Source organism: Cyrtonyx montezumae, unplaced genomic scaffold, assembly GCF_038088225.1.
Source record: "Cyrtonyx montezumae isolate F1298 unplaced genomic scaffold, pur_monq_1.0 scaffold_10, whole genome shotgun sequence".
Taxonomy (NCBI): domain Eukaryota; kingdom Metazoa; phylum Chordata; class Aves; order Galliformes; family Odontophoridae; genus Cyrtonyx; species Cyrtonyx montezumae.
Window position 1 is genome coordinate 48,832,130 of NW_027071826.1, and position 26,795 is coordinate 48,858,924.

Below are 26,795 nucleotides of genomic sequence, written 5' to 3' on the forward strand. Positions count from 1 at the left end.
CATGAATGTTCAAGTTTTTTTTTTTTTCTTAAATTTCATTGCTAATAGTTTTTGGAAACGGTGGCTGGAAGTGACTTAGCAAAGAAATAACATCAGTGCCTCTCATTTCCCAGGACCACTGGGTTTTCTGACCACTGTACAGATGTGAGTATTACTTCCTCCTTCATTCTAGTTAGTTTCCTGCAAGGTATTGAAAACTAGCTCGGCAATTGTAAGTGACTTTTCTTGTATCTTACCAGTTGTTCTCGCAAAGCTCTGGCAGTCAAAGGTTGTGCTTCCCCCATAGCTGCCCCCATAAGGGAAAACATACTTAAATACTGAATAAACAAGCCAGACTGACTTAGACTGCTTAGTCTGGAAAGAGAAGCAGAGATGATTATATGCGTTTTCACTGTGAGGCCCTGTATGTATAACACAGTTGTTTCCAGAGTGGAGAGACCTCTGGTTTTCTGCCTATTTCCCTTCTGGCAGGAGTGGAAGGAACCATCCTGTGAGCAGATACTGCCATTGGAAGGTTTTGTAGTGGAGATTACACAAGTTGAAATTGCGTGAGGTAGGGGTGTTGGTGAAAAGGATTTCAGGAGGTGGATGCAAAGGATATGCCCAGAAGGACTGGGCCTTAGGCAGTAGAAATCTATTGCATTTTTCCGTGTATTTTACACCTCTTTTTGGAAGTTCTGTTTCAGAGGAAGTAGCGCTTTGGGAGAAGGAAATTGTAAAAGAACGTTCCTATGAAGCAGAGCAGCCATTCCTCTTCGAAACTGAAGAGGATTCATTGTCCCACAAAAAAAAGCAACCAAACAAGCCATCTCTGGACTTGGCAGTCAGCACTGGGGGATTTGCTTTTCTTTACGGTAGGTCTGTGCCTCTCCAGACTGTAAGAAGAGGGAGGTAATTATTAGAGGTGCCCCAGGCTGATGACCTTTTGTGCCAAAGGCACTGTGCATAACAATGGGACGGTTTTTACCCTAAAGAGCTTAATGCCAAAGCACACATGAATAGGCTGAAGCTGCAAGACCATGTTTTTATAAGAGTAAGTCCTGAAGCCTGTCAACAAAGTTGTAAAAAGTCATAATCCCTGATAGTATAGGTAATCTCAGCGACCAGTCAGCTGACTGATAGCAGAGATGCTCAGGCACAGTATGGCAGGAAAAAAAGGACACGTGGTGGCTGCCTAGCACACAACGCAAGGAGAAAGCTAATAGTCCAGACAAAGAAATGTCAGAGCTTGGAGGGCAACTCTTCCTAAACTTCACTCTAGTTCCTAACCTTCATTAAATCGTGGGGAGCACTTTGTTTTTCAGGACGATGCTTCTCTGACAGTCACGCTGTAATAGAATACTGAGAAGTCCCTATGTGCTGCTTACTTCTCGGGAGGCAGCCCTGCGAGCCCTCCCCTAGGAACAGGAAGCTATTTTAGTCAGTTTTAACCACCAGGAAAAGGTGGCTCAGAGTAAGGGTCTGAAGGAGACTGTTTCTGAATCCAGCAACTTGTCTGTGATGTCTGTTAAACTCAGGCTGCAAACCTTGGGGTGACCATAGCTCCCAGCTTAACCAGAACGCACAAGTGCCCTATAATGAACCCATTCCAGTCACTTAGTTTGTCTTTGAGGGGTAATAGCAAGATGTTCAGTACAGATTTTGATGGAGTTAGGATGGATAGTGAAAGTGAGAGTAGGGTGGGCAGGAAAGTGACTTAGAAGCGAGCAAGCTCTAAATTTCTAGAGGGCTGGAAAACTAGAAACGAAGGGGGACTTGTTTATTGCTATTTACAGTTGTTTGACACTTCAGAAATATGTTATTTCAGTCTTCATCATTTCTTTCTCAAAAATATCAGGATGAACATGTGCCTTGTCTTTGCAGATGCGTAAATTCAGACTCCACCTCATTGTTGATAGTAATGTACTCCTATTTTTGCACGTCGGTATGGATTTGAATGCTGGCTTTCCCAAAAGTATTTTTTTGCTCATTTGGATAAGAGCCTTTTGAAGTTTGAACCCATATGACAGAAAACTAAAACCCAGTCCTGGTTCCTGTGCTGTTAAATAGTAAACTACTCATAAGTCATACAAATCAGCATTTTTTTGTTGTCAAGTAGTGTATTTAAAATGTAGCTTAGGTGTTTTAGGCAGTTTTGATGTTCCTTTGATGTTACTTTGCCAGCAAAGTTCACTTGGCCCAAGGAGTATCTCCCAGTGCGATTAGACTATCACCTTTAATAGTAATTGGCTGGCACCTGACCCCACCGTTCATGCAATAGCAGACTTTCAACTGAGGAGTTGTACTCAAAGCAAACGTAGTTATCCCAATAAACATAGAAGCTTATATCAACAAGGAAGCATTTTGTCCTACGTAGTCTGTGTGTTTTTCTCTAATGGAAATGTGACTCTCTTAGTTCCCATCCATCTCAGGTTTTGAAAACAAAGAGGTTCTATCTGGATGCATTTTGTTCTATTTAAATTATTCGAAGATTTCACTCAAAAGAATGGCAAAATGTTGATACTTTTTGAGCACAAAAGATTGTATGGATAAAAAAAAAAAGGTGTTTTACATGCCTCCTTCAAAATCCCAGCATTTACCCTCACCTTGTTGACTGAGTGCTGTGTTTTACATGCTTATCTGGGGAGTTTCTGATTCTCCGTCGTGTTGATTCTGTAGTATTTGTCTAAGGGGCTTCTGAGCAGGTATCTTAGTGAGGCAAGACAAGGGAAAGACATTCCTGATACCTGGCAGGTCTGCTGACATAACAGAAACTACTGTGGCGCTGTAGAAAGCTGTTAGGAGAAAAAAGCCATGTTCCAAAGCTACATCTCCCATGGGCTGTAAGCTTCCATGTAGAGTTCGTTCAGATTTGAGTGTAAGTTATGATGTCTGCACAGGCAGGAGTGATACGTGGGGCAGACAGAAGTAGCTGCTGTTTGCTTTGTAAACAGGTACACTGAAGGCAGCGTGACAGTTTATTGAATGCTCTTAGGCTCCTTAGGATGGTTTTAACAGGGAGAAGGTGGCTGAGTTTATTGGAACTCTTACTAAGTAACCTGCTTACCTGCATCTCTAGGAAATGCTTCCAAGATATCTTACATTAAATGATACAGACAAAAGATTATTAAGATAAGTTGCAGTAAATTTGAGGGGAAGCAGTGTACTTTTAAGATTTTGTATGTTTCCCGGAGGGGAAAAAGAGGAAGGTTAGTGATGCTGGTAAATCGATAGCGACTGCTTTGTTTATGTGCATGGGACATTTTGAGGCTTTTAATCTTCTATTTTGATCGTTTTGACTTCTCTTTGGCACAGCGAAGGGGCATTCTCACTGTATCTGTTGTTTCCAGGCATGGCAGTCATTCCGTCTTCAAACTACAAGAGTGCAGTGTAGCACTCTGCAAATTTAAAGAAAATTTCTGATCCGAATACAACTCACAGAATCAGATCCTTCTGCCATTCTCTTCACAACCAGAGGCAGAAATGCAGGCAGAAACAGTCATTATGTCTCAATAAAGGGTGTATGCTTTATTGTATACTCACTGGTATAGACTAATATTAAGGAATTGTACCTGACTGCTTGGCAAAGTCTGTTTTTGTTTCTAGTGTAACTTTTCAGAGTATTTTCAGATCTACCTTGGAGTTCCTGTATTTTGGGCCCAGAATTTCTTTTTTGAGGCTGTCAAATTCCCCTTTCGATCGTCCACCTCAATCTCTTGCTCTTGTGTTCACCCAGAAAGTACAAATAATATCCTTGAGAAATGCTGTCTATATGCAGAGTATGGGCTAAAAAGAGCAAAAGCATCAACTCCAAGCTGCTGTAGGGTTTCTGATTTTCACAGAAGCAACCTGACCTTTCTTTTCTTTTTCACTTTGTTTTTCCTTCTCATAAAACGAACCAGTTTCAAGGTTATGCTAGCTGTTGTACAATGGGTTTCATCCAGTTTTTGGCAGAACTCTTCCAATTTGATCTCTGTGATTTTGAGGCACTGCAGATTAACTTGTAAGTGCAGGAAATTCTGACAAGTAGGCACTGTACTCCCTTCTATGGCAGTTTCCTCTGACAGCTAGACAAATTGGCCTTTGTTTCACTTCTTTCCCATTCATCATTATTTGGGTTGTCCTGCTACCCACAAAAGAGAGAACTGTTTCCCTTTGAGCTTGAAAACTCCTAGTTAAAAGCTGTTGGTTATCAGTGAGAGTGTGCCGGCCCAGATAAGCATTTCTGGTAGCAGAAATCTTGTGTGCACTGGAGGGATATGCTTTTTATTTTAAAAGCAAGTTTTTTGTTGTTGTTTTGGTTTTTTTTTAATTGCGAATATGTTCTGAAAATAAATTAATTTGGTAGACATGCCCTATTGCTAGGTAAGCCCTTCCTGGACATCAGGGCACACATCTATTCACAGATCAGGTTTTTATTTTGTGTGCTCCTACAGAAGCACAAGGGTGCAATTTAATGAGTTTCAGAGAATTAGGGCTGAATTTGGCTCCAGTTCTATAGTGCAGGGAGACCACTCAGCTCTCTGTGCTCACCTCTCTTCTTCCTATGACAGTCTCTTCTGCTAAGGGACTCTGTAAGGAAATGGGCTCTGTAGTGCTTCGTATTTCGGCGGGTGGTAGGCCAGGTCACGTTAGTCTTTGTGGTGGGCAGGATAGCCAAGTTGCCACACTCGTGCCTGGGGAGAATTGACTTCAGTACCACTACTGATACTCCCATCAAACTACAGCTCATGCAGATTCAGGATGGCACATGGAGGAGGTAGGAATATGTGGTCTTCTTATAGCAGCTACGCCGTTTGTTATAGTTACGTATTTATTCAATACTTCATTTTCTTACTTGTCACTTTGGAAATAAACTTGTTTAAAACAGTTGGGTTTATTTTGTTTTATCTCTTTCACCATTCCTTTTTCCTCTTGCATTTTTTTTCTCTTCACTTTCTTGGGAAGTATTTCCTCTTCTGCATAAACTCAACGTTGTTCCACTTGACATTGTCCTATTTCAGCTGATACAGTGATCATCAGATAAGTGGTTACTCTGTACAAAGGGGCTTCTGAAGTTCCATTTGCCACTTAGCCTCGTTAATTAGCTGTGTCTGTAGACTCCAGAAAGCAGTGCAGCAAGAGTTATATTTAGGCTGAGTTTGGGAAAGAAACTGTAGCTTTAATTTCTTACATTTTTTTCCTTTTTTTTTTTTTTTTTTTTTGAGGGGGGGGGAAGAGGGGCAGTTTTTTTAATTAAAAGCTTGTATTCTTTTATGTTTTACAAAGAAAACTTTATATATGAATGAAGCAAGCCACAGTTTGGGGTCCTGTATAAAGGATTGCTTTTCATCTCTTCCTGTGGGCTATTGATCAAGGTGAAAGCTGTATTTTGTTTAAAGGCTTTCTTGTATTCTATCCATCTTGAAACTCAAACACTTCAGTTGGTATCTGCTATGTGGTGTATTGTAGCTGTAAACTACCACAAGGCAAGTGTTTGTACAGCACTTGGCTTGGTGTAGCCATCTCTGTGTCAATGACGGCCAGTTCTTTCTCCATAGGTTACATTGTCTGACTTCAGTTTTCAGAAATCACAGTTTTCAGGGGGGTTCTGTAATCTCAGCAGTTGTCATCTTGTAGATTGCAGTGCACTTGTAGATTGCCACTGGTTGCTTGAAAACAAAGAGGTATGTTCAGTTTTCAGGCTATCAGAAGCGTGGGGAGCTTATGGGATGTGACAATGAAGTCGAAATGTTCCTCTGTGCTTTTCCGGGAGGAAAACTAAGTTTCCGTTCCTTGAAGGGATGGTGGAGCTCTGAGCATCACCACCTCGTGCGTAAACTGGGAGCGTGCGGAGGTGTCCCCTCCGCAGCAGAGCGGTGCGGGGCGAGCATCCCTACGGGCAGTGGAGGCTGACCGCAGTCCACGGGGCCGCGCCCCGCGGCTAAGATGGCGCCGGGCCGCGCTCCGCAGAGCTCGGACGCGTCCGTACGGCCGCCCTGGGGCCCGTATCGGGTAGCGGCCCCGCCCCCGGCCCCGCCCCCACCCCCTCCGCTCTCCCTGTTCGCGCCAAAGCGCAGCGTGATGTGACGCGTGCAGCTGCGCCCCCGCCCTCCGTGTTTTCAAACCGAGGGGGCGGGCGTGATTGGCTGGCGTGCTCGCCACGTGACCAACGGTCGCGGGAAAGCCGCGGAGTCCGAACGGCGCACGGCGCGCTGTGCCCGCGGGCAGTGCCGCGCGGGGCAGCCGATAACAGCGCCCAGGGCGGAGCGGGACGCGGTCCGGCTCGGCGCAGCGGACGCGGCCGTTAGCCGATAACAGCGCCCAGGGCGGAGCGGGACGCGGCTCGGCTCGTCTCGCCTCGGCTCGGCGCAACGGATGCGGCCGTTAGCCGATAACAGCGCCCAGGGAGGAGCGGGACGCGGCTCGGCTCGGCTCGGCGCAGCGGACGCGGCCTTTAGCCGATAACAGCGCCCAGGGAGGAGCGGGACGCGGCTCGGCTCGGCTCGGCGCAGCGGACGCGGCTTTTAGCCGATAACAGCGCCCAGGGAGGAGCGAGACGCGGCTCGGCTCGGCTCGGCTCGGCGCGGCGGACGCGGCCGTTAGCCTGTAACAGCGCCCAGGGCGGAGCGGGACTCGGCTCGGCTCGGCTCGGCGCAGCGGACGCGGCCGTTAGCCGATAACAGCGCCCAGGGAGGAGCGGGACGCGACGCGGCTCGGCTCGGCTCGGCTCGGCGCAACGGACGCGGCCGTTAGCCGATAAAAGCGCCCAGGGCGGAGCGGGACTCGGCTCGGCGCAACGGACGCGGCCGTTAGCCGGTAACAGCGCCCAGGGAGGAGCGGGACGCGGCTCGGCTCGGCTCGGCTCGGCGCAGCGGACGCGGCCTTTAGCTGCCATGAGCTTCTTCAGTGCGCCGCGGCGGCGGATCCCGTTCCGGCTGGCGGCCGCCCCGATCCGGCAGAAGCTGCTGTTCCTCAGCGGCCACAGCGACTGCGAGGACGAAGATGACGAGGAGGAGGAGGTCGCCAGCAGCGGCAACAGCACCGGTGGGGACTCGGCCTTCCAGGAGGCGGACTCGCCGCTCTCGGCGGCCCGCATCCCGGCGCGGGGCAGCCCGCCCCTGATGGAGGAAGAGGAGATGGAGGCCGCGGCCGCACCGCTGCCGGACGAGGGGGACTCCTGGGAGGAGGGCTTCGGCTCCTCGCCCGTCAAGTCGCCCGGCGCCTACTTCATGGTCGGCTCGCCGCCGCCATCGCCGCCGCCTCACAAGGACCAACGCTCCGCTGGGCGCTCCACCCCTCGCTCGGCGGCGAGCGGCGGCCGCCCGCGGGGCGAGGATCTCGGATCGCCGCTGCCCGACTACCCCGGCACGCCGCCGCACAAGACGTTCCGCAAGCTGCGCCTCTTCGACACTCCGCACACCCCCAAGGTGAGCGGGCCGTTACCGGGCGGGGCGGGTGACGGTTACCGGGCGGGGACGGGGCGTGCGGCGATTGGAACGGGGCTCTGCGCCGGGCCGGGCGCGGCCGTTACGTAAGGGTCCCGGGGCGGCACGCGTTCCACGGGGTCGGGAGTGTGCGCCGCCGAGCGCTGCGAGCACGTGAGCCGGGGGCCGCTCTCGGAGGCGCGCTCCGGGCAGATTCGTGCCGCCTTGCAGCCCTCGCGAGGGAGGGGGAATAGAGGAGGAATAGTGTTCCTCGGCTTTTGTGCTTTTGTAACGTCGTTTTGTTGTTCTCCCCGGCTTTCACCCTGTTCAGATAGCGGCGAAGGGGGAGCTGGGCTTTACTCCACGTAGGAACGAACCTTTTAGGAACGCGAACGCCTTCGTTGTGATGCTTGACACAAAGCGCTTAACGCTGAGTTTCGGTGGAGATCTTAGATTAGCTGCCCGAGTTCCCTGCTGGTTGTCCTTCGGAATCTGAAACGATCTGTGCTATCTAGCAGGAATGCAGATCTGTGCTGAGCTCCGTAGCGCCGTGAGGAAGCTCTCCGCCTGGTTTAGTTGCGGAGCGCGCAGATGGGATGCTGTGCGTGCAAACCCTCCCTCCGGTGCTCCGCGCTTCGTGCGGAGTTGTTTGGATGAGGTGATGCTCCTGCTCGCGGTGAGTTAGGTCGGCGTTTTGCATCCCGTGAGCAGCGGTGCGGGCTTTACGCCCGATTTGATGAACAAACCTTTGGTTCGGTGACGTTCAGTTCTTGCTTTAAGCTTTGCCGTCGGAATTTGTGGCCTAGTGTCTCAAATCCGTGTCGTTTATATGAAAACCCTGCCAGTACATCAGTGAGTCCGTGAGTTTTGCCTGTGTTGTTTTATGGACGCGGAGCAGTACCAGGGAAGGTTAGGTGTAGGCTCGATTGAAGAGAAAATCACCGCTGTCATCATCACTTCTTGTTTGTTCAGAAGCGTTTCAACACGTTATGTGCTCTTTAACTGTTTTTCCGTGGAAGTGCAGGCACTGTTTAAACATCTTGTGCTTACTTTGAACATTGCGATAATGGTTTTCAAACACGGTGTGACTTTTGTGTCTAAAGCAATCATGAAGCCTATAAATATCTTCTCTGTATTTGTTTTTAACACAGAGTTTGCTTTCTAAAGCACAAGGAATGGGCTCCAGCTCAGTCAAGCTTCGAGGGGGCTCTCTGTTTATGACCGTCAGGAAATCAGAGAAGCAGGTTTCAGACATCAGACAAACACCTTATGTGAATATTAATCCCTTCACTCCCGATTCCATGTTCCTTCACAACTCTGGAACCCAATGTCGAAGGAGAAAGAGAACACACTGGAACGAGTGAGTAGCATCTGTCTTTCTTTGTGAAGTTTATTTGTCATAAATTGTTTCTGCAAAAACAGTTTTCTTTGCAAACCTGTTTGTGATGCATAATAGAGCTCTTGAGTCTCAGGTATCTGTGGAGATAGTGTGGAAGGACCATTTAGTGCCAGATCTTCTGGTTAGTACCTGGTGGGAAAAGATCGGCCCAGACCACGTCCTACAGTCCTACAGTCCTACGCGTAGGTCTTTTTGCCTTACTGAATGAATCGTGCACGTGGCTGTTTCTGGGGGAGGGGCAAACGCATGAAGTAGTAGAGTGAAAGGTGAGGACAGAAAGAACCATGGTGCTTGAGCTTTTTATGATTTTGTTTTAATTGAGTTTCTGCTTATAAACGCCAAGTGTTCTGTTAGACTAAACCTAAGGGGATTAGGAGAACCGGATCTCAAATCAATAGGTGCTAGACTCGAGTTGTAAATTAAGCCATTTTATTTCTGCAAAATTAACAAGTGTCAGTTGCAGTTCTTGTGGCGAGGACATGGAAGCGAGTGATGGAGAGCCCAAAGATGAAACCATCAGACCTGCTAAGGTAATGAATATTTAGAGCTTGGTGTGAATTTTGTCACTTTGTGTACCTGTACATCTTAGTACATTTTTTTAATCTAATCTCCACAGAGGATCACAATAACAGAAAGCAATATGAAGTCACGGTATGCAACTGAGTTTCACGAGCTGGAGAAGATTGGTTCTGGCGAATTTGGTTCTGTGTTTAAATGCGTGAAGAGGCTTGATGGCTGCATTTATGCCATAAAAAGATCCAAGAAGCCCTTAGCTGGCTCAGTGGACGAGTAAGTATTTCCTACTCTACAAGCCACCTTTTGGTGCTTTTTGTTGTGTGGTTAGGTTGTTTGTATCTCTTTTAATTTCTGTATAAGCTTAAGAAACTGGGGAGGAAAGGTTACTTGACCATAGCAGATTTACCCCAGTATTCTAAATAGAAACACGTCGCTCTTGTCTAGAAGTAAAAAATAATGCTCGCTCACAGGAGTGAGGTGGGAGGGGACTGTAGGAATAAACTGTGCTGCGCTGATTTTTGAGTGACAAAAGAAAGCGGTGTTCCCACAGCTGGGTGCTCATCTGTGTCAGGTCTGAGTGACATGCAGATTGTCAGGCATTTTTTGAATGAGCCTGATATTCCTGACTTTTTTTTTCCCCAGTGTTTTTATTTAACGTCCTGAGCTGGTAGAGGGGCATGATGTTATACTGATTTTGTATTTCAAGCTGAAATTAAATTAATTTCACCTCGTAGCATTTACATGTGCTGTTGTTTTTTTGTGACTGTACAGGCAAAATGCTTTAAGAGAGGTTTATGCGCATGCAGTTCTGGGCCAGCATTCTCACGTAGTGAGATACTACTCTGCGTGGGCAGAAGATGACCATATGCTTATTCAGAATGAATACTGCAATGGTAAGTACTGTTTATCAGTTGATCTGAACTTGCTTTAATAAGCCGATTTTTGAAGATATGCAGGTATCTCTACAAACAGAGTTAAGCAGGAATCGATTGCTGTACACATAGCTTGTGCTGTTGTTGTCTCACGTGTGTTTTAAATGTTTCTTTCTGTTGCACAAGAAGTGACCGATACATGAAGCAATAATTGCAGAATTGCAGGAAAAGTGCTCAAGAATATTGGAACTACACTGGGCATTTGTGAGCGGCGAAGCTGTTCATTCTTTTGTACGATTTCTCAAGCTGGAACAGTAAGAAAAGATTTTCCCCTGAAGACAAGGGAGATGCTGTGATAGATACCTTGCTAGAGATCTAGGAGAGGGAGAGAGACTTTTTCCTTTGTGTTCTGTTATCCTGTTGATTTGCACGGTGGCTGTAGCAGGAGGGGAAAAAAAAAAGATGCCGTTATGTGACTCTCAAGGAAAGAGACTGTGTACTCAATTTTCAATTTCCTGCGTATCAGTAAATTGATGCTAGACTTGCTGCTGATTGTGGAATTCAGTTGTACTTAAATTTTGGAAGCTAGTTGTCATTACTTTCTCAATTGTCTGATGTAAACAAATATTTATTTTGTTAAATGCCTTTTCTAGGCGGCAGTTTAGCCGATGCCATAAGTGAAAATTACAGGAATATGCGTTATTTTACTGAGCCAGAGCTGAAGGACCTACTACTTCAGGTGGCTCGAGGCTTGAAGTACATACATTCGATGTCACTGGTACACATGGATATCAAACCTAGTAAGTGTAAACTGCTTTAATCTACTGATAGCTTCCTCAGTTAACTTGATCTGCTGTAGACAAATGAGCATTTAGCTGCACTTTATTAACTGTAAATTGTTTGCTGAAGTTCTAAGTAGCGGTACAAAGATGTCAGTTATGAAGTTGGGTAGCAGACTTGAACTGTTAATGAGTTTATCTTGGATCTTTTTATGTGTAGTTGACTCTTGCATAATATTTGGCTATTCTCCCAGCAGAGAGGCACAGAGTGAGAGTGTGTTTGTGTGCTGTCATTTCTTGCTTGAGTATGCAACCGAAACTTCAGTGTGGCTAACATAAATGAGTAAAACCAAGTAAGGTAAAAATTGCATGCAAATGTTTTTCTTTTTTAACACTTGTATTCCTTTTCAGGTAACATTTTCATATGCAGGACATCGATGCCAAATACAACTTCAGAAGAAGGTGATGATGATGAGTGGTCATCTGATAGAGTCATATTCAAAATAGGTAAGAAGCGGCTCGATTGTGCTTGAGTTACGTCACCTTTATCTTCTGAGAAATAACCTGATGTTTTTGCAGGTGACCTTGGTCATGTCACTCGAGTATCGAGTCCACAGGTGGAAGAAGGTGATAGCCGTTTTCTTGCAAATGAAGTCCTACAGGAGGTAGATATTATATGTGTGGACAGTACCCATGTCTGCAGGTCTGCATGCCATTTTTGTTCATGATTTGCTGTCTGCCGCCTCCTTGCTGAGGGAGAAGCTTGTGACCGATTTCTCCCTGAACACTGGTAGAAGTGTAATAATGTGAATGTGTTCAGCACTGGTTAGTCTGTCTGTCAGATTTCTTTTTATTACTGGGTAGTTCCTATAGGAAATTTATTTTTCTTTGTTTTTAAAGAACTACACTCACTTGCCAAAAGCGGATGTCTTTGCCCTTGCTCTAACTGTTGTCTGCGCTGCTGGGGCTGAACCTCTTCCAACCAATGGTGACCAATGGCATGAAATTCGACAAGGAAAACTACCAAGAGTACCACAGGTGCTTTCTCAAGAGCTGCTGAACTTACTAAAAGTAAGCACTCCTGGTGTTCCAGCCACTCACTGGTTCGTGTGGTGTACTCTTACTGGCCTTAACCACAAGGACTTATTTTCTTTTTTCCAAGGTTATGATCAGCCCCGATCCAGAGAAAAGACCTTCGGCTGTGGCGCTGGTCAAGCATTCAGTGCTGCTGTCTGCCACAAAAAAGAGCGTGGAGCAGCTGCGGATAGAACTGAATGCTGAAAAATTCAAAAATTCACTCTTGCAGAAGTAAGTAATTCCTTGGGGTCCTTAAATATGACTTGACTTTTCTTACGGCTTTTCGTGGGATAGTTTTGACTGACTACAGAAAGAGTAATATGACAGGTTGTGCGGGTAAGTGAAGACAGGTTTGCTGAGGAAACTTGGTTGCTATTGCGAAGATGAAATTATTTTTTGAATCATGTGAAAGGGAGGTTGGCTTTAAACTTAATGAGGACTACTGACCTTGCAACAAGCATCTGCTGTCAGTTCTGTCCTTAAAAAAAAAAACTAAAGCTAAGAATGACTTCAAAGGTATACATACGTGCAGTGATTTTCAGTTGTGTGGTGTTCTTTGACTTAGCTCAAGTTGTCCCATTTAAGATACTACTTGTTTATGTGAGTTCTCACAGGAAAGAATCCTCATTGGTGTCCTTCAGTGGAAGGAAGAATTCAAGATTGTTCTTCTAGGAAAGAACAGATATACGTTATAAATCTTAATTTCCTAGTATTTGTACAGTATATGGGTAGACATACGTGCATGTATGACTGACCTCCAGTCTTCTAAGGAAATTAATTTTAAAAATGGCTTGTATTGTTTCAGTGAGCTGGCACAGTATTAATATGAAGAGGATGAGATGGGGGACTAGCACTAATAATACTCTGGCTTACAGGAACAGAACTAGCCAATTGAATGAAACGTGCAACTTGGTCATTTTCCCCATTCATTTATCACTAATGACAAACTGACTTGAAATGGGAATTACGTAAGGTCAGAAAAACTAGTGAGCTACGTTGTGTACACACACCTCCACTGACAGCAGGCACTTTTGCTTTTACAAAATACATGCAAAAACCAGTGGGGAGCTGTTAGAGGTTTTTATTGCAAACTGATGGCAAATCTTAAGTTCTGAACTGCTGTAGTTAATCTGTAGTGCTTATTGTGACGTGCATGTGGTCTCCTGTTGGTCCTTTGATAAAGCATGGCTTCCAATGTCTTGCAGAGAGCTGAAGAAGGCACAAATGGCAAAGGCTGCTGCTGAGGAGCGAGCTCTGTTCGCTGACAGAATGATGACTAGATCTACAACACAAAGTAGACCATCTCGACTCATTGGCAAGAAAATGAGCCGTTCAGTTAGTCTTACTATATACTGAACTCTGAGGTCCAAAAGAACTACTGAGAATGGCTATAGCATCTCTTCTGGACCAAAATCTAAAGATTTGAAGGGAATATTAAATTCCTGGTTTCTTGTCCTATTTGAACAGTGTTGCTAGTTTTATGGGAATTTCTTCTGGGTTTTTAATTTCTACGATGTTGCTGAAGAGCTGTGTTGGTCATGTGAGAGGATGGACTCTGTTACTATCTGTAGAGGATCCTGGATGTTAATCCATAAACGTTTCAGTTACACTGTTAGATGTTACAACATCCCAGGGTTAACCACTATGGTGGTGTGCTGCTTTTTAGTGTTATAGCATTGTGATAAGAAGTACTATCCCTTATGTTATGATCTTTAAGAAGGAGGGAAGGGGACTTGCTGTGTTACTGGTTTTGGAGCAGAGGGGAATACATTTTAACAGACGGGCTTTAAGGCCACCTATGCTCGATGTACCTGATGTCAGGTAGACATCTATTGTGAATTTTATTTGTATATTCAACTGGGAGCACTTTGTAGGCATTGCGTAAACCACAGCTTAGAAACCTGTGGAATTAAGTGCCACGTGGAACTGCTGCTATTTTAGTGTTTTGTCCTCGCTGTAAACTGTAGCATTGAAACAATCATTCTTGTGTTAACAGGCTTCTTGTTAAAACAACTACATGAATCAAATCTAAGCTGTGTTTTAGTGAAGGCAGCGTTCTTCTCTTGAAGCTAGTGCATTGTGAAATAATGCACCAATTTAATACTTGGACTCTGTATTAGTGTAGTGCAATTGTTAATGTCTCGGCTATTGATGTTGTGTAGGGAACCTTAATAGAAAGAACTAAACGTCGGTATTCTCTTAAGTTTTTCTTTCTTGAGGCTCTTGTATATTTTTTTTATGTTGAAATACCTGTAAATAATTTTTTAGCATAAGCATTCAGGTTGTTCTTCATTGTTTGTATGCATAAATTTGATTATACATATAGTATGCTATACTAAAAATGCAGTCTGCGATGCCAACAGAAAAAATTTAACTCTTCAATTGTAAGTTTCCAAACAAACAGAATGCGGCCATTGAAACTTGTACTGCTGTTGCCTTTAGGTTAACAGATGTTAATAATGGAACTGTTCTAATAACTTGCTAGTCTCTTCATTAATTTTAGTGTAAACAATGTTTCTCCCACTTGTACTTTATTTGTTTTTACTAGCGTTGAATTTGAATATTAAAGTTAAAAGTTGTGTTTAATAGTGTTCTACGTTTATTTAATCTTCTATAGTTGTGGAAATGAAATGTTGAGTCAGGAATGTGGAGATTAGTTCAGATTAGATTTGTTTCCTGCTCCTGCTCCCACTCTCCTGCATCTCAGGAGAGTGGGAGTTGTTGATAGGTAGGCCAGGGCAAAACAAGACTTGAAGACAAGACTGTTAATGCAGAAGCTTGGAAGGAAACTGGCAGGAACTGAATAAAATATAACGACAGATTTTCTGTGACTGGAATGTAAAATATTCATATGTATGTAGTATACCCTATGCAAAGAGGAGAACTATGTTAGAAGTAATAGAAACTTAGATTGAGTAGCCTATTTAGGAAGTTTTTAGGTTGCTGTGCTAAATTAACTGAGGGTGGCTTTGCAGAGAGTTGAGTGGACCTGCAAAATTTAACTTTGCAATTTTCTCATTAACTAAGTAAGAGATGTTTTGGTGCTCTGTGTGCAACAATGGAATTCAGAGACTTGTTTTAGGTAGCTGCTGAATAAGCAGTTCTCAGCAGTAAAAATGGATAGACTGAAGTTCCTTTAAGAGTTCCTTTAAGGTTTGACTTGGTATAGTGTTCATCCACACTGAGGCCTCTCTTGAAGCATGCTTCAAAGCAGTAATGTAAATTAGTTAGTAGGAAATAAACAAACCTAGGTCTTTTTTCCCTTGTAATGTAAATAAATTAGATCTGCCTATGATAACTACCTGTTTTAACTTCAGATTGTTACTTCCTGCTCGTAACATGGTTACAGGTTTGCTGCACAAAAAAGCTTTATGCTGCGGTATCTAGACTTGCTGATGGTGGGCTTTGTATCTGCAATGAAAGGTGCCCAGCCTAAAACATAACCACTGAAGTGGATTTAGGGTTTTTAACTTTCTCCCATGTGTGAAGGAGAATGTTTAAAAGGCATTTGAGTCTTTTTGTCAGTTTGCAGGAACCGTAAGAATGGTGAAGTTTTATCTCAAATTTTAGTAGGAACAACTTCCCTGAGCAAAAATTGTACCTAGATGAACTAAGCCACCCTTTCAGTTGGGGAAAAAAAGACCTACTGGTCTCTTGTGAAATGCAGCAAGTCAGATGTCGCTTGGAAAAATTCTGGCAAGTGTGGCATAAAAAGATGAACCTCAGCACTTACGAAGAAAGTTTTATCTCAATTAATAAAGCAAGTATCAGAACTGGGAGGCAAATGTTATTTAAAATACCTGCGTTTAACTTCCACTGCTTTTCTTGTGATGTTTTTTTTCTAAGTTCATTTTGCAAAGCAGAGGTATTGTAGTTATTGTAGTATTTCGACTGTTTCAGAGTACCTGACTTTCTAAAGAACTACAAATAAAGAGAATCTTAAAATAACTGTAAAGCTGGTATTTGATATCCCTGCCTCCTCTAGACATGTGTCTTCTGCCTGAATCTGAATCCAGTCCTGCAGTCCATCACAGGATGGTGGCGTGGTTGAACTGAATTTAAAACAAAGCAAAATTAATCCATGTGCAACCCTACAAGAAGCTGATTTTGTGACCTTGTCTTTAGTCTTCAGCAACGCTTGCTTGGTAAAATAGTCAATGAATGCTTTTTCTGGCAGGTGTTTGTGTGCTAGTATGGTGTTTTCCTCGTTATCTTGTTCTGCTGTAATGACTGTGCATTCTTAGCAGTAGTTTAGGTCAGCAATAACTCTTCTTTTTTTTCATCCCCACCCTCTGCAGATCTGTAGACTTGGAAAAGATGCTATCATGATTTCCCCGTACATGTAATTTTGATATATCAAATGCACATGTTTAATAATTCTCAGTACTTGTGCTGCTTACCGGTAGCCTTGCTGTAACTGTTTTTAAGGGCTTGTTCTAAAGCAATGGCTACAAACAGTCAAACGTGTAGCCCTCCTCTGCATGAGCCTTCCCTTTTTTTCAGTAACTGCAGAAGCCATCTGAGAGCTTGTAGCTCCCCCAGTTGGAGGCTGCTGAGTTGACACAGGTTATTGTCTGAAGAAACGGCAGGGAGACAGCAGTAAGAAGCAGTGACTGGGCAGAACAGCACGTAAGAAATTGATGTTCTGCTTCTGTTTGAACAGTTGGAATTGGGCGGAGATGTATCACCTTCAACGTATGGGATTGGGGTAAGGGAAAGGGAGGTGCCTCGAGCAGAGAATATTACTGCCTAATTAAACAGGAAGCAGTTTATTACTATTCCGTATGTTCAAAGACCCGAACTTGTACAGGCTCAAAAATCACTTGAGATTCTGAGTTTTCCACTGCCTTAGCAGCTACAAGTGTGGACCGAGATGCTTGTTACCAGGAACAAACCATACTTGCTCCATATTTTACCTCTTTATGAAGTCTTAAGTGCGACTGCTAAAGCATGTGTACAAATAGCTGAAAGCTGTATCTAAGTGTACTTTGCTGGACACCTTTAAAGACGGTTCTAGAAATCTTAGATGAACACTTTTTTCTAGGTTAGACCGAGCTATCATTTCACTTGGTATCCAGTGCTGCTGCCTATGTCACCTGAAATAGTTTTTGTACTTAGTTTCTGTGTGGTTTCAGTGAGAACATTTGGGGCATGCTGTAAGGCCGGAGATGAAATGGATTTTGAAATAATTGAAGAAACAAATTCATCAAGAGATTTGAGGACCCGTTACAGTATCACATCAAATATGCTTTCTGCTTCTTTTTACCCTGCCTTTGGTGTTGGAAATCTTTTGGAGTGGGGCTCTTCCACCCAGAAACCACAACATGTTGACCATTTGACACTGGCATTCACTTTAGATTTATTTTTGTTTGAGATCTTGCTGTGAAATGACAGGTGCTGGCAATAGTTTTCTTCAAAGAAGGCTAAAAAGTATTATTAAAGGTCTTTGGTTTCTGTTTGCTTCAATTTGGCTTTGCTGAGAATGAAAACTCTTCCAGTCACACTGTTCAGGATGATTTTCTCTGAGTTAATAATGACAGTTAACAATTAACTGATGTGTCTGAATTCTTTCCTTGATGACGATTTAAGTGACTCAGTGGCATAAGACAAAATTAGTGACAGTTTAAACGTGTAATTTTTCTTCTAGTTAGAACTGCCCAGACAAATACTTAAACGTTTAGGTAACATGGAGTAATTCAGCTTCTGGAGGGAGGAGGAAGACAGAAGTGATTGACCTCTTAAGGGCTGGGCCTCAGCAGGGTCTAAGTAAAGCTTTTTCCTGAAGGTGAGTCATTCTGAGACCGAGCCAGTTTTCCCTCCCTCACTTCCCCAACACGCTTCAGTCATGCTTTAACCAGGGTGAGCAAACAAGATTAAAATAAGCACAACTTGTAAAATATAGTCGCTGAGATCTCAACTTCCAAGAAAAGCAGAAGTATGTCAAGTTGCATCACGACTTAATTTTGTCACATGAATAATGCAAGTGAATTAGTTTATGTAGTGCTATCAAGGGCTTTGTGCTTAAGTGCGATCGCTGTTAATTAGCGTTCCACGGACTGGCACACAGTGTTATCTTTAAAGGCTTTATGTGCAGATTGTTGGAGGGAGACCCAGACCAGTCCACTTCAATGGGACAATTGCTTAAAGTAACCTACAGCTTCACGTGAGTTGTGGATGCAGTTGCCCCTGTACTTTAAAAAAAAAAAAAAAAAAAAAAAAAAAAAAGGACTTTAAAAAGTGTTTCTTTCAGCTTAAAAAGCAAAGGTTTTGTTCAACAGCTGCAAGCTTGTCTGCACATGGACTTCAGCTTCGGTGGTTTTAATCAATGGGTTCAATTGTTTTACATACATGCAATGTAAATTTTGTGCGTGTATATGTACACAAAGCTGTATTAGCTTTATGCCTAACTCGTCAGCTGCCGAGGCTTTGAACTGAACAAGTGTTACTGGAGCACTGCAGCACGGGCTATTGCCCCAGTGCTCTGAGCTGGGTTTCTCATCCTCTTCGCAGGGAAACGAGTCCTGGCAAAGGATTTGCCCATGTCTTGTAGGCGTGTAACCGAAGAGAAGCTGGCAGGTTTCCTCCTTCGCAGGTACTTTCTGTGGGGTGATTTTTCCTCCTTTATTCTTACACAAGCGAGCTCCTGAAATACAAAAAAGCCAGACAGCCTCTAAAGCAAGAGGTCAGCATTCAAGGTTAATTTATCAACGTTGAGCTCTTAATTGCTTTCCTTCTGACGTTCCATCAGCCTAGCCGCACTTTGGCCAGAGGCCGCTCGACCAGCGGGTGAAAGGGTGCAGGCCGTAAGTCTCCCTCAGCGCTGCTTGGGGAGGCGCCTGTGGCGGCCGGGCCGGGTTGGGCTCCCGCCCTCGGGGCGGTGCGGGGCGGGCCCGGCGGCGGCGGGAAGGGCGAGCCCGAGCCGGAGCGGCGGCAGGAGAGGGGAGGCTGCAGCCGTGCCGGCCATGGTGGGCCTCAAGGAGGAGCTGCTCAAGGCCATCTGGCACGCCTTCACCGCGCTCGACCTCGACCGCAGCGGGAAGGTCTCCAAGTCGCAGCTCAAGGTAGGGCGCGGGGCTGGGTTGGGGCGCCCGGCCGCGGCCCGTCGCTACGGCTCGGCCGCTCCGGAGCGCAGGGCGGCCTGCCAGGGGGAGAGCGGGGCTCCGCGGGGCTCCGATTCGGTCACGAGGCCTTGGCCTGGCGGTGGTAGCAGCGGTCTGGCTGCACGGATGTTTTGAATAAGAACGCAATACCTGTTATGTGGAAATGCGGCCCCTTGCTGTGGCGATGGGCTTGCGTTGCCTGCTCCGTTTGGATGCTCCGCGGATCAGCACCTGCAGCGTGTGGCTGGCTGCGGGCAGCCCGTGCCTCTTTGTTCTTGGCAGGGCTGCGAGACCGGCCTGGCTCACACAGAGGGCTTCCCCTTTTTGCATCCAGAGCAGCCCTGCTCTCACCGTGCTGCTTCGTGTGCAGGGCTCTGATTGCTGCGCTGCAGTCCCCACGACGTGTCACCAGGTGGGGATCAGCTGTGAGTGGGCACTGGGTGAGGACTCGGCCAAAGAAGGGGCTGGTGGGCTCACACGGCGTGCTCCACCTGAGGTGTTAGTGTTGCTGTGGTAGGATCATTGGTTGCCGTGCTGGGCGCGACAGGAGCAGTTGTGCTTACAAACTGAAGCACGGTTATTGGTTTTCTTAGCATTGCGTTGTCTGCAAATGCTCATGTATAAAAAAGGTAAAACAAAAATAGGAGAGGAAACTAAATTTGTCTCATTGCCTGTCAGACATCTTCCCATGCTGTATTAACGTTTAGTACTTGTGAAAAGGCATGGAAGAGCAATGGGCATCGGCGGTTCTGTGCAGTTGTCTCTGGTACAAAAGCTTGTGGGGAAGTGGCATCTGGGGAGCTGAAATGTCTTCTCCGTGGCTGTATGGGAACTGTTGAATCATGGCCTGGACCACTGATGGATCACCTGAGGTGAGCACTGAGTCAGCCACAGGAGCACAGGTGAAGGCAATGCACTGTGTGACCAGAAGGGGTGGAGTCTGGCTCCACCTCTCCCAGACCCCATTTAAGGGCTGACCACCACCAGGGAAGGTTCTCTTGTTGGAGATCCCTCTTGTGTGGAGTTCCAGGTGAGCCCCAACCTTCAGTGACAGGTGAGTCCTTCCTAATTTATCATGTGTCTTTATACTCTCTGGATAATCCATCAAAAGATATAATGTCTGTCTTCACTATACTGTTTGGGTACTATTCTTTCAGGGTATTCACCCTACATTATCCTATGGTGGTTATCAGGAATCTCTTTTCAGGAAACCTGGTAAGAGGCAGAGTGTTCTTTCACGTCCTTGTTGTGGCAGAGAATGAACACAGGTCTTAACCAATGGTCCTGCTTTGGAGAGAGTGTGCGTGCATGGCTGTAGCTATTGGGGCAGTAGGGCAGGAACTCTACCTCATTGATTTGGGCCTGTGTTGTACCAGGAAATTATTTTGTGGGGATGTGGTTTTTGTCCATGTTTGCAACAAAAGAGGAATATCTTCCCTGTAAAGCAGGGAGAAGAGACTTGAAATAAGCTGGATAGCAGAGATCAACAGCAATGTAAAAAGTGTTTAATAATTTTTTGTTATTAAAAAGTTTGGTAAAAATCAGTTTGTTTTTGGAGAGTAGCATGCTGTATTATTATTCACAAAGCTTTCCTTCTCAGTAGGGAATCTTGTTGACCGTGGATCTCTGAGTTACGTGATCCAGTGTAAGGTATTGACATGGTTGTGCAGAACGTTGTGCAGAAGTATAACACCTTGGTTGTTAAGGAGGATGACTTCTGATTTCTTCACTGAGATGTGGAGCTCCTCTTTTTGTGCTCAGAGGGCCGGAGTACCTCTCCTTTGAAGATAGGCTGAGGGAGTTGGGCTTGTTCAGCTTGGAGAATATAAGACTCTGGGAAGACCTGAAGCAGCCCCCCAGTGTGTATAAACAGGAGGGAGACTGACTTTTACGCAGGTAGATAGTGGTAAGGGGAGAAACTGAAAGAGATGAGTTTTAGATTAGGTGTTACAGGGAGGTTGTTCATAGAGAGGGTGGTGAGGTGCTGGCACAGCTACCCAGAGAAGATGTGGGAGCCCCATCCCTGGAGGCACTCAAGGCCAGGTTGGGTGGGCCCGGGGCAGCCCTACCCATGGCAGGGGGTTAGAACAAGGTGATCTTTTAATTCCTTTTCAACCCAAACCATCCTGTGATTCTAAGTGAGCTTTGTGTCTACCATAAAAATGTTTTATTTTCACAAAATACTCTGAGGAAAGCTCATACGTTACAAAGATTTGGATTGTGAGCTGTTTTTAATCTGCCTGGAAGAAAGGGGTGGAGATGAGTGAAGTGGTTCTGTTCTGTGGTCTGGAGATGCAGCAAGCACTGAGGGAAAACTGGGACTTGCTCATAATTGTGATGTTTTCAGGAGATGTCTTCTATGCATTTTTATCTAAGGTAAAAGGAAGCAAAGTTCTATGTCTAACTTCAAGTTTTCTTTTTTCACTGTGCACTCATTTATTTATTTTTATTTGTCTAATCAGACATCTCCAAAAGTTCTGCTCTTATAGTACAGGTGTTACCACTTTTCTACACCAGTGGAAATGTTTATTTTTCTTCTTAAATAATGTGTTTAAGTATGGACAGTCATCGTTTTGTTACAGTGCTTTTAAACACTATTTTAGCAAGGCTGAAGTATCATTGTGGTGGAGGCAATTGCAGCTGCTGTTGAGGCTGGAATATGAGCTACGTGCAAATACTTGTTTTTTCTTTTAAATCCAATCTTGCCTTTCTTGAGTTCTGCCATTTAAAAATTGGTTTATTTTAGAAGTTTCTCAAATGTGTTAATGTTCAGTCTGCTTTCCACCTGGAATCCGAGTGTGGCTTTAAATGGAGTTACTCTTAGCAGCCAGCGAAGCTCCTTGTGGTGCATGTGTGATACTGGAACTGATATTTTCTACCAGTTTGTTTTTATTCTGCCTTTGGAAGCATTCCTTGTGTTGCTGCGAGTGTTCTTTGCTTTGGCAGTGAGGTTATTTGTTCTGTGTGCTGCCTTTGGGATGGACTTGCCAAGTCCTGCATTGCTGTTGTGTTACCTGTGGGGAATGGGGCGTGGCCTCAGGCACACCGGGAAGGTGTGGGCAACCGAAACTGCTAGTGAAGCCTAGAAAACTTAAACTGGCCTTTGGTACAATACCCCCAGACCTGACTACTTTGCTTTGCCTTTCTGCTAAATGGGAAGTTAGAGGCTGGTGGAAGAGGAAGGATGGTGTAATCGGGGTGAGAGGGCCACTCAGACAGAGGAAGGCTTCAAACAATGCTGCGAGGTGCTGGAAGGGCTGAGAGTCTGTGAGGAGCAGGCTGGACCCCGTAGGACAATTGGTTTTGTCCAGCACTGAGGGGCACTAGGAAATTAGTCACGGTGAGTCAGGGCTGCAGTCGTGCTATGGGGCTGCATGTGGGGCTCGGCACTCGTGGCAGCCTGGCCCCAGGGCCATGCGGGTTAACTGTGTGCCACTGAGAGCTGGGCTTGGTGTGCGTGCCCCGGTGCAACCAAGCTGGCATCGGTGTGCCAGAGACCTGCTCGGTGCTGGTTTCACACTGATTAGGAGAGGAAAAGGGGGCCTGCTTTGGCGGGCTGGCTGCTGACATGGACGTCGGGAAGAGATGAGCCAAGAATGTCCTGGAAGGAATTCACACGGGGCCACTGAATGGAGCTGCTGGGGTCTGTGCTGCCAACGTTTTCAGGCATTATAGAGAAATGGGGGAGGGAGGAGACCCCCTAAAAGATGGAGAAGAAAGGAAAGAAAAAATACGGAGGTACCTGATAATAGCCACTGTAGAAATAATCTGTCCTCTTAATGGTCCTACTGTCATCTGGGCCAAATTTTTGTTACTGGGCAAGAAGTAGCAGAGCTTCCATCCGTCTTAGAAACGCAGATTGCTCCTATGGACCAAGATTAAATGGAGCCACTTGGGTGGTGACAATTCCACGTGCATCACATTTTGGAGGGGCAGCTGCAGTACATAGAGCTGGGCTGGGGTCCAGCCCTCCAGGTAAAATTATGTCTGAAGTCTTTACCAGTAGCTAGAGACCTTTGATGTTGGCTTATCTACGTGTATAGCAAAACATCTCCAGTATTTCCTTGTACCCCTGGGCACCTCAATTACAAAACCTCCAAAAGAAAAAGGAGAGCCCTGTCTTTGTGGACCCTTTGCAGAATGCTCATGAGCCACGGTGGGCTGCAGCCTGGTGCTCCTGCTGGATCCACCTGCTGCAGCTGTAGGTTGTTAGATGGGCATCCTGAGCACAGCAGGTGCTGGGAGAGGAGAAAGCTGCCCGGCAACTGCAGGGCACTGGGGAATAACCCTTGCCGGTGCAAAATCTCCTCGTGGTTGATAGAGCTTCTTCGTGGCAGGGCAATTTTCCTACCCTAGTTAATCCACTGTTTTGAGCTTTTTCACTTTTTTTTTTCTTAGCTTCCATAAAAGAATATGGATCATGAAAGCTGAGTCTATGATGGTCCAGATAATGCAGTCTGAAAGAACAAAAGACAGATCGAGACAGAGCAGTATTTTTCAGGCTTGCCCTGTGAGGGAAGAATTCAGCTGGCACTGGGCCGTGTTGAAGAAGGGCAGGCTTTGGCAGGCGTGGACGAATTTCCTGAGCTATGAAAAGAGCACTGGGCTCAGAGGAGATGGCAGATAAGGCAGCCTTTAGAAATGATTGAGAGTGGAATTATTTCCTGGTAATTGGCTGTTGGAGGCAGAAAGCACCTAACTTTCTGACAGCCCGAGCACAGCAAGGGGACCAAGAGGAGAATGCGAAGGGGACATGATGAAGAACGTGTTTTTATTGAACGTTTATGTTGGTAATATGCTCAAATCAGTTCTGTAGCCACTGTATTAGCAACTGTAGCCTAGATAAGCCGAGATCCCCTTCTTCCCGCAGAAAGTCAAGAGTCCCTCTGAAGCCTTAAATAGAAGGGGAAACACGCATGATGTGCTGCTTTTCCCCCTGCATATTAATCACAAGGACTTGGTACAGCTTGTTTGTTAAAATAAGGATAGACTGGAGAGAATAGACTGCTGATGGAGACTGGTGTGGAGTGTGGTAACTTTAAGTACTGTTTTACTACTCCGGGGAATACAGCTTTTGTTGTGGTAAGGCTGATGCTATTGTTTTCCTGTTCTGTAACTTTGCAGCTGTTAGATTTAGCGGCTTAGTGCTACTATGCAAGTATGAAAACGTGTTTCTTATGGAGATGCATGCTTTTCTGAAAGAAACACTAACTTTCAGGATGTGTGAGGACTTCTCTGCTGAACCGAACTTTTATTCTGGGCCGACTTTGCAGAACTTTACCTTTCCTGGTGTAGGGAGCCTGCTTTGGCAGGGGGGCTGGACTCGATCTCTAGAGGCCCCTTCCCACCCCTGTGATTCTGTGAACTTTATGCCAATTAGCACTTAGTCTCTGTATGTCTCCTTAGCGTTTATATGAAAAATATATATTTGGGGACAAAATAAGAGATTTCAAGTGTGTGGCAGGTGTTTGATTTCCTGTACTTTAAAAACTTCTAGCTTCCACTTCTTATTTTGCAGCTTCTGCCTAATTTGTGTTCTACCTAACCTGTGCTTCTGCATTTGGTTCTCCTTTGCACTTTTCAGTTCAGACCATTCTCAGGCATGCATCCGTGCCCAGCTGTTGCCACTGGTACGCAGTCCCAGGAGCTTAACCCGGCATTGTCCCGGGGGTGAGGGCTCAAGGTGGCAGTGTGGTAGGGGTGACCTGGCTCCGGAGGTGGTGTGAAAGCAGAAGGGATGTCCCTGTGAGAAAAGTGCTGGTGGCACAGGAGCAGCTGATGCTCTGGCCCTGCCTTCCTGTTGCTGGCACCAACGTGTTAGTTCAGGCGTGCACAGCTCAGCCTGTGTTGGAGCAGTTAAGATGCACAGGCTACCAGTCAGCTTTCAGTAATCCTGTACTTCCTTAAAACTAATCAGGCGTGTCACCTCTTCTTGAAGGCCGTTTCTCAAGAACAGAAGTGTGAGCTGGTGCGTGTTAAGCTCTTGACATTTGCATGTATTAGATCTTTTTAAAATAAAATTTGTAGAAGCATATCTAAGCTGTTCCCCTTTCTGTACCCTTACTTTTCTTATACCATCTAAAACATGGGGTGAATGTTGAAAAGTAACCTGAAAGCAAGCAGATGACAGAAAGCCATAGTTAATACTTTAATTGGGATGGTCATTTCTTTGTGAGCTCAAGACTACATATTGGATTCTTTTCCTCCACACGTTTTCACTGGGTAATAATAATTTAATTATTTACAGTTTCCAAGGGTAGCTGTTGGTGGTTGTTTTCCCTAGCTGTCTAATTTCACAGCGTCCATGATACTTTGGTGTTTTTCCCTGCTTCTCCTGCCTTTCAAATGCATAAGAGTATGCATACAAAGGGCAGCTTCTATAGCAATGGATGTTTGTAATCACCACTGTAACTGTGCAAAGCACTTGAATCCTTGGAGTCAATTTCTTAGTTAAATTTTGGTGGGTTTATTTCTTTTTCTTTTTTTTTTTTCTTTTTGATAAAAATCTTCGGGGCAGAACTGACATGGAGGTGCCATTTTCTGCTCGTGGTCTCATGAATCACAGCTCTGCTCTGGGGGAGATGTGGCCCCACAGCTGTGACACTGATTTCTGTTCTGTCCCTAGGTCCTTTCCCACAACCTGTGCACGGTGTTAAATGTTCCCCATGACCCGGTGGCCTTGGAAGAACACTTTAGGGATGATGATGAAGGACCAGTTTCCAATCAGGGTTACATGCCTTATTTAAACAAATTCATCTTGGAAAAGGTAAGTTTTGGATTCTTGGATTCTGGTTTTCCCTTTATCATTTAATTTAGTGTCTTTCCTTAGTGTGCCATCCTTATGACAGGCCTCTGCTTGTTGGAAGCATGCTGGTCTGAGGGCATTGGGCTGTGTTTCTGCAGGGTTGTTTTGAGGCAGTGCTCTGGAGTATCTGTGCCTTAAAATGGAAGGGTGTGCTCTGACTGACTTTGTTTTTCTCTCCTTGGTTTCCATTTCCCTTTATATGTGGTTGTTCTCTGTGCTGTGCGTGTGGAGAAATGCGTTTATATTAATAAAACAGCGCTGTGTAAATTTATTTGTGATTGAGCTGTAGGTTGCCCCCACTCCATACTGTGGTTATAGAAGAACATTGCCATAGAGTCGTCTGCAAACAGGACACGAAGAATATTTTGATTGTCTATTCATGAAGAGTTTTAATAAATAGATCCCCCCAGTATTTATGGTGGTAATGTCAGTACTGCTGAGTTTTGCCTTGTGAGTTCTTTCCCCTGGCATTGGAGTGCTCTTGTCAGTGTTGTGGTTCCGTGTCGTTTGTTGTTTTGGGGGAAGCACCGGAAAGCCAGCTGGGTTTCTCCCATGCTGCTCTCCATTTCATTGGAAGCAGTGGCAGGCACTGGGCCGCAGCCGCTCCCTGGGGGCTGTGCGTGTCAGATTTAGGTTGACGTGTCTGAAAGTAAAGAACTAATGTACTTCTTTTCTAACAGCTTTTGGTGGGAGTCTGGTCTAGGCAGAAAACACATACTTGCTTCAGTACCACTGATTTCGCTTGGAGGTTGACCCCAGAAACCTTCCAACTTTGATTTGTGGCTGCGGAGGTACGCAGATGGTTGCTTCCTTTTAAAACGTCAAGTCCCAAAGTGACCTCCTGCTGGAAAGTCACCGGTTG

At 45.4% G+C, this 26,795-nt stretch overlaps 3 protein-coding genes across 5 annotated transcripts in view; all 3 read left to right on the plus strand.

Annotated features, from left to right (window-relative positions):
- ZNF143 (zinc finger protein 143) overlaps positions 1-760 on the plus strand; it is a 35,031-nt gene extending 34,271 nt beyond the window's left edge. Inside the window, exons 18-19 of one of the 2 annotated variants that reach the window (XR_010623380.1) lie at positions 49-144; positions 687-760. The gene's annotated coding sequence lies outside the window, so the exon portion shown is untranslated. Of the gene's footprint in view, positions 1-48; positions 653-686 lie in introns of those variants that run through there. The other variant, XM_065755325.1, reaches the window with a different exon arrangement.
- A 30-nt stretch (positions 761-790) lies between these two features.
- Positions 791-14,184, plus strand: WEE1 (WEE1 G2 checkpoint kinase). 2 transcript variants are annotated; one of them, XM_065755331.1, is made up of 11 exons: positions 791-854; positions 8,537-8,745; positions 9,248-9,314; positions 9,401-9,573; positions 10,072-10,193; positions 10,826-10,972; positions 11,363-11,458; positions 11,531-11,616; positions 11,852-12,022; positions 12,114-12,259; positions 13,234-14,184. In XM_065755331.1, exons 2-11 carry the CDS (start codon positions 8,561-8,563, stop codon positions 13,382-13,384), a joined length of 1,344 nt encoding a protein of 447 aa, XP_065611403.1. In that variant the 5' UTR covers positions 791-854; positions 8,537-8,560; the 3' UTR covers positions 13,385-14,184. The 2 variants fall into 2 exon arrangements, with proteins under 2 accessions (XP_065611403.1, XP_065611402.1); XM_065755330.1 differs by lacking the exon at positions 791-854 and adding an exon at positions 6,855-7,388.
- Positions 14,185-18,936: 4,752 nt separating this feature from the next.
- Positions 18,937-26,795, plus strand: part of SWAP70 (switching B cell complex subunit SWAP70) — a 41,094-nt gene continuing 33,235 nt past the window's right edge. Inside the window, exons 1-2 of the mRNA XM_065755332.1 lie at positions 18,937-19,089; positions 25,754-25,894. Coding sequence (XP_065611404.1) covers positions 18,991-19,089; positions 25,754-25,894 — 240 coding nt within the window. The 5' untranslated portion in view covers positions 18,937-18,990. The remainder of the gene's footprint in view (positions 19,090-25,753; positions 25,895-26,795) is intronic.

Bases quoted from the DNA above. Each gene is read 5' to 3' on its own strand.
- WEE1 (XM_065755330.1), top strand. From the start codon at position 6,855: ATGAGCTTCTTCAGTGCGCCGCGGCGGCGGATCCCGTTCCGGCTGGCG. The intron at 9,574-10,071 runs GTAAGTATTTCC...GTGACTGTACAG, and splicing joins TTAGCTGGCTCAGTGGACGA to GCAAAATGCTTTAAGAGAGG. The intron at 11,459-11,530 runs GTAAGAAGCGGC...ATGTTTTTGCAG, and splicing joins TAGAGTCATATTCAAAATAG to GTGACCTTGGTCATGTCACT.